The sequence below is a fragment of the Phanerochaete carnosa genome, assembly GCF_000300595.1.
Source record: "Phanerochaete carnosa HHB-10118-sp unplaced genomic scaffold PHACAscaffold_13, whole genome shotgun sequence".
Lineage (NCBI taxonomy): Eukaryota > Fungi > Basidiomycota > Agaricomycetes > Polyporales > Phanerochaetaceae > Phanerochaete > Phanerochaete carnosa.
This window is the reverse complement of record NW_006767640.1, coordinates 87,728-93,655: the sequence shown is the minus strand read 5'-3', so window position 1 is coordinate 93,655 and position 5,928 is coordinate 87,728. Positions and strand designations below refer to the sequence as shown.

The 5,928-nt window shown below is 50.9% G+C and overlaps 3 protein-coding genes across 3 annotated transcripts; all 3 read right to left on the bottom strand.

The window, feature by feature from the left end:
• Positions 1-436: 436 nt before the first annotated feature.
• PHACADRAFT_188604 (uncharacterized protein) lies at positions 437-1,778 on the bottom strand (the record flags this gene model as incomplete). The annotated part of the gene is made up of 3 exons (XM_007401509.1): positions 437-542; positions 604-962; positions 1,014-1,778. The coding sequence occupies 3 exons, from the start codon at positions 1,776-1,778 to the stop codon at positions 437-439; spliced, it is 1,230 nt and encodes a 409-aa protein (XP_007401571.1).
• Positions 1,779-2,805: 1,027 nt separating this feature from the next.
• PHACADRAFT_33103 (uncharacterized protein) lies at positions 2,806-3,697 on the bottom strand (the record flags this gene model as incomplete). Its single annotated transcript, XM_007401471.1, has 2 exons — positions 2,806-3,642; positions 3,665-3,697. The coding sequence occupies 2 exons, from the start codon at positions 3,695-3,697 to the stop codon at positions 2,806-2,808; spliced, it is 870 nt and encodes a 289-aa protein (XP_007401533.1).
• A 1,171-nt stretch (positions 3,698-4,868) lies between these two features.
• Positions 4,869-5,269, bottom strand: PHACADRAFT_201211 (uncharacterized protein; the record flags this gene model as incomplete). The annotated part of the gene is made up of 2 exons (XM_007401508.1): positions 4,869-5,156; positions 5,237-5,269. The coding sequence occupies 2 exons, from the start codon at positions 5,267-5,269 to the stop codon at positions 4,869-4,871; spliced, it is 321 nt and encodes a 106-aa protein (XP_007401570.1).
• Between the last annotated feature and the right edge of the window lie 659 nt (positions 5,270-5,928).

Here is a 5,928-nt window from a genome sequence, read left to right as displayed (position 1 = left end):
ATAGGCCATGGTTGATGAATTAACCATGGGATAAGTTTACTCTGTGCCATGCAATAACAGTGGGTGTGGAGGCCTGCAATGTTCAATGCATCAACCAAGCAGAGGACATCTAGAACATTGCCTTTAATGCCTTCTCTATATGGGTAGCATTCAAGCTCCGCTGTGCCTTGGCATTTCATAATGCTAACAAAGTAACTGGTTGCCTAAAAGCAGTACATTGCAGACCTATGCCTTTATGGGCCAAACTGAGTATTTAGCTCTCATGCTCTGTGAGCTTGGAGACGATTGGTATTACTTTGGATATCATGGTTCACATGCTCCCAGCAGGTATATACACTTGCCAGGTACACAAATGGATTATCTGCGGTTACTTCTACCAATACGCGAGCACTGTTTCATCAAAATAACATGGGCAATGCCTGAGCAGCTGTTACCGTCAGCTTTGCTTTACAGCTTTCGGCACTGATAGTGCCCCATCCTTGCGCTTTTGACCCTTTGCAGTAGGAGCATCCAATGCTTTTGACGGTTCCTTGGCTGGCGCACTACATGTTGAGGTAGTTAGCAACATGAAAGCAGTAAGGAGGTCCAACGAGGGTCACATACCTTGCACCATTCTCAACTGCTTCCAATAATTCACCAACCATCCAGTGGACATCACGCATGCTACGGGACCACGACTGGATATCTGTTGCAATGGATAAGCCCACGAGGCAGGCTATAATCTGGCAAATCCCGTTGGCACTGGGTATGAGCATTGTAGACCAATCTCTTGTGCCTGGAGGCACAGGATGCCCATCTGCGTTGCGCGTCCGCCACTCAGGATTACATGCACTCCACCATTGAGTGAAACAGTTACTGTATGTAGATTGATCACTTTGCTCGACATGAAACCAGGGCTTTTGCGCTCGCCCAACCCACCATGCAACTTCCTTGGGACGGCCTGCCGCAGTAAATCTGCGCAACTGGAAGCGTGTTACACTCGACATTCATAGTTCAAATAATAGTGTGTGTACCGCATATGCAAACTCCATTGCCGCCTCAAGCTGCACCCAGTCATTTAGCAACTGCCGCCACGTAGCTTGCATATCGGATACAATCTCTTCCCGCACGAAACTGGTGTAGATAGGTGTAATCCAGCGTCCTCCGTCAGGCATTTTGTCGAGCTTTAAAGCCCATATGGCCTCAGAGCTCCCACCACCAGCCTGCAGTCCTAGCGGCCTGGCGACGCTGTCTTCTTGTTCATTAACAACGCTCTCTGTGGCATTTGTAACCACTGTGTTAGGATGAGGATGGTCAAGAGAGGTGTCGATCTGATCGACAAGGGCTGCAGAAAATGACTGTTCCTGCTGAATGGGACTGTCAGTGTGTAGGTTTGTGCTGGCAGCGTCAGCAGAGGGGCTCAGCTGGGTATGAGCGAGTGCGGCGGGCTCGGACAATTCCAGAACTTGGGAGGGAGTCGGCAAGGGAGAGGGCAAAGGCAAGGAAGAGGATGAGGGCAAGGTGTTGTGTTGTGAGATAGCAGCCCGCAAGCGAGTGTTGGGAGGAGAAAGGCGCATGTCATCAGGATCTGATGGAACATATTTGTCTTTGGCACCTGCTCTGCATGTGGCATCTGGCGCCTTTGGTCCCGTTGGTCCAGCTCCGAGATTCAGCTGCAGTTGAAGCAGCTTGAGCCTCGCAATGTTGTTCTCCCTCTCCCATTCAAACTCTTTGTCTTCTCCCTCTATGCCGACAGTATTCAACCGCGCAATCTCCTTCTTCCTATCCTTCACCAACATCAACAACAACAGCTCGTGCAGCTCACGGCACGCCCTTTCTGGTACCGCAGCCGCTGCCTTTGGTCAGGGAACTCGCGACGAGCTGGCGGTCAGTACAGAGTTTTCAGCGAACGAGCTGCTGTCATTCTCAGCAGTATCAGCACCCTCCTCCTCACGCAGCGAGAGCTCTGTGTCATGAAGGCAATAGTGCCGATCTCCTGGCGCTATTCTGGCACTGTCTGCCGGTGGTTGATAGCCTTCTGACATAGGTAAGTTTAGCACTCCAGCAACTATGCACTGACTGAATCACCTTTTGTTGCCACTAGAAACTCCATGACGAGAGGAAAGATTTGGGTCTTGAAAGTGACCAGGTGAAATTGGAACCAGTTGCAGAGTGATGGTTCGTTTGTCTTTCCATAGTTTACTGCTGCTACTAAGAAGTCTTGTTTCTCGTTGTCGTCTTTAGGTGGAGTCCCAGCGAGCAAGGTTCAATTCTCAAGCCCAGTATATTCTGCAAGCAGGCTGAAGAACAGCTGTAGCACAGAGGCGAGATGGTCATGTGCTCTACCACATTGGTAAGTATCATTCATGGTGTCATACAGCGTGAAAGACTCACTGTGCTTGCACCGCAGGATCGCTGGAAGGCTCTCCCTTACTCGCCTCCTTGTGTGCCTTTGATACTTCTTCCCACTTCACCTCTGCCCTTGCTTCCCATTCCGCCTGCACGTCCTCCGGCTCCACCTCAAACAATTCTCTCACAATCTGATTCCTCTCTGCCAGAGTCTCCGCAGGATTCAGACAATTCCTACTTGTGAATACCTGGTTGAGATGCTCGACATTGCTGGACAGGTACATTTAGGTTACCGACGGCTTCTTTGGAGGCCCGAGTGGCTTTTGAAGAGCCTTGAGCATCGGTTCGAAAGGGTTAGACCCTTTTGACCAACTTTGCCGATTGTACTGGTAGTTGTACCATGCCTTGATGTGCTAGTACAACCTATAAGACTTTTCGTTCTGCTTCTACAATGTGAAGACTTATGTTGTTGACAGCTTAGATCAGCTGTTCCTTCTCCCAATCTTTTGCTTCCTCGCTCCAAGCAATCTTGACATCCTTCAACGAGAAGCATTCCCAAAACTTTGCCCGGAGATTGAACCATAGCTGCTCGAAAGCCCGGACCTTCCCCTGCTTCATCACTCGGATCGCGTCGTAGTGGTACCGGTAGTCCTCAAGAAACTCGGTCATCTCGCCTTTGAACTTCCCAGGATTGCCGGCTTTGCTGCCGACGGTAGTGTCATGTTTGGCCTTCGTCTTCGACTTGCGGATTGCGTGAATGAGAGCATTGTCAACTTCGTCATCATCTATCCCATCTTGCTTGTCCTGCTTATCTTGTTTGTCTGATTGTTCATGCTCTTGAAACTGATTAATATTGACAGAATTTACTTGATGCCTAGGCAATAGTGGGCTGGCCGCCGACAATGATGGCTGGGGTGCGGCAGGCAGCTGGAGAGCAGGTAATGGTGACTGGGATGCAGATAATGATGGCTGGGGCGCAGATACTGATGGCTGGGGTGCGCTCGGCAGCTGGGACACAGACAACAATGTCAGGGAAGCGACCGGCGATTGAAACATGTCTGGCGACAACTGGAGCATGGACGGTGGCTGGGATGCGACCGACGGCTGGGACGCGTCTGACAGCTGCGGTGCAGATACTGATAACTGGAGCATGGATGGCAGCTGGGACATGGGCAATTGCAAAGAGGGGATCAGAACAATGCGTAATCGAGACTGACTATTGGCAAAGGGTGTACACTCGCTGCAAGCGTCGGCACCCTGAGGGCTGTTTACTGAGCTTAGGGTGTGGCTACGCAGGTGTGCCTTACGATAATCCTTTATCGGCAAAATTACTCACATGTTCATAGTTGCCTGCATAATCTGTAGGCATTCTGTGCTATCGTCCAGGCCGGGTGGTTTGCTCTTGCGCCGCCCGTGGTCGATTACATCGGCGGAACGATCGATGTGCACATGTGTTCCTGCCACCACAGAATTTTGTTTCCACACAGAACGGTGAGTGCATTTAACCCCCGCGTGTTGTGGCTGTCCCTGCCCGTTTGACCTCCTCTCCCCCAATTTCCCCTCTGGCTCGTCCCTCTTTCTCTGCCCGTCATACAAAAGAAGAGGGCAACAACCATTCTTGCAAGCCTTGTCACTTTCCGCACGCATGTGGTGGTATCAAGTACGTCTGCCTTATTCATCCAGGTGTCCAAGTTCATTGCACTGAGTTCAGGTATGGTCGCAAATCTGCTAGTCTTTGTCAGTCGCTGTTCACCACCCACTCTGCCCGCTGCACCCAATTAGCCTGTTGCACCCACTGCACAGCCGCAGCAGCTTGCCAACGCATGCACGTAAGTTATCTCAAACTCTGTACATTTTACTCACTGATATCTTGGCTCCACTGCTAGCAGCAACATTGATTTGCACGGTTTCCACGGTCGTGAGACTGAGGTTCCCGAAGGCAGTCCTTTGCCATCATCACCGACAGATTACACTGGTCCATGGTGGCGAGTGTCTCAGGGATTAGTAAGCACATCTCTCTCATGCGTTATGTCATACTGAAACATTATTTAGGAACCTTGTTGCGTAGTTACATGCAATCTCGCAATTTCACCATGTCCGATGCGATGTGTGACGCATGGATTCTCACTTGCACGCTGACGCTGTGTTGGATCTGGTCTCAGAGTTTCCCCCGCTATCCCTTGTTATCCCTGTCGACGAAGTTGCCCACTGTATGCTGCACTTGCAGGTGCCAGAGCCCTCCACTCCCAGCGACAGTTCACAGTCCATGCCACTGACGAGGTTCCGGAGCAGTATCCACCGACTCCCGACTCTCCAGCTTGAGTCATCGTTCGCAGCATTTGTCGTGGCGTTCAGTACTACTGGTGAGTCATGGTCTTGATGGCGTTGTGCTGCAAATCTCTGCTTACCTGTTCATCACAGACATGCACATGAAGAGGCTAGGGCACACATCTGTGCCCCTGATGCTTAGGGCTTTCCAGCCCTGCATGTGGCTTGATCATCTCACGCATGTTGGCTTTCTTTCGTATTAGTCTCACTTATCAAATCTGCATGTTTGTGCCTGTATCTATGCCACCGCGGAGGTAGTCGTGCACCCCGCCGCACTCCTCCTCGTCGCCAACATGATAGCTCTCCAACCCGTACATGGCCCTCGCCTTATCCTCGGCGGCATTCAGAACGCCTTCCAGGTCGTCTGGGCCAAGCGCTGTCTGCACGACCTCCAGCGCTGATGTGACATCGTGTGCGTAGTCTGTTGGTGTAAAGTCGTAAGTGGCCATGTACTCTGCCACCTGAATACGCTCTGCCCCACTCGCCCTCTCATACTGTCCCTGCGTGCGACAAGAGGCGCATATACTCTCATCGTGAGAACTGAACTTGCCCTCACGATATGTTTTGTACTTGTACTCACGGCCATCACGCGCGGTGGTGACTTTGAGAGCATTGTTGCGCTCAGGCGTGCTCAATTCTACATGGATGGGATGGAATGGGATGGGATGGTTTTGAGCCAGCACACGGTGGCTGTGGCTTTCCCGTTGATGGCGTAGATTATCCGTGAGACATGAATCAGACATAGATCTGTTCCTAACCTGCCATCCCACCTTCGAGTTCCACCTGCTTTCAAAACAAGTAAGTCCATTTGTACGAGACAAACAGAGACCGTTCACAATGACTGTGAGGTGGAGGGAATAGTTCGCGCAACACACTGTCCAGTATGCAATGGAGAGAGAGAAATTGGGTCAATATCACAGAGTGGTGCCTGGCAGAGGTTCTTTAATGCCGACATATGCCTATATACCATGACAGGCTGCAGATACCGCAACGAGCACATCGTGCAAAGAGCTCGCAACGACAGCAGTGATTTCAAGGACCTCGAATGTTGACCCCAATAACATTCAAGCCTTCATGTAAAATCATGTAATTCCTCAACTCACTTGCTAATAAGTATCATGGCCTTACAACCACATGCTGAATACACCAATTAGTTCGGAAAGATATTTGCTTGGCTCAACAGAAATTTTTGGCACAGGTCCCAGTATATGGCCTGTATCCTAGCGCACTCTATGCTGGGGACAGCGCTGGGTGCCGTACCAGGGAGTTGGC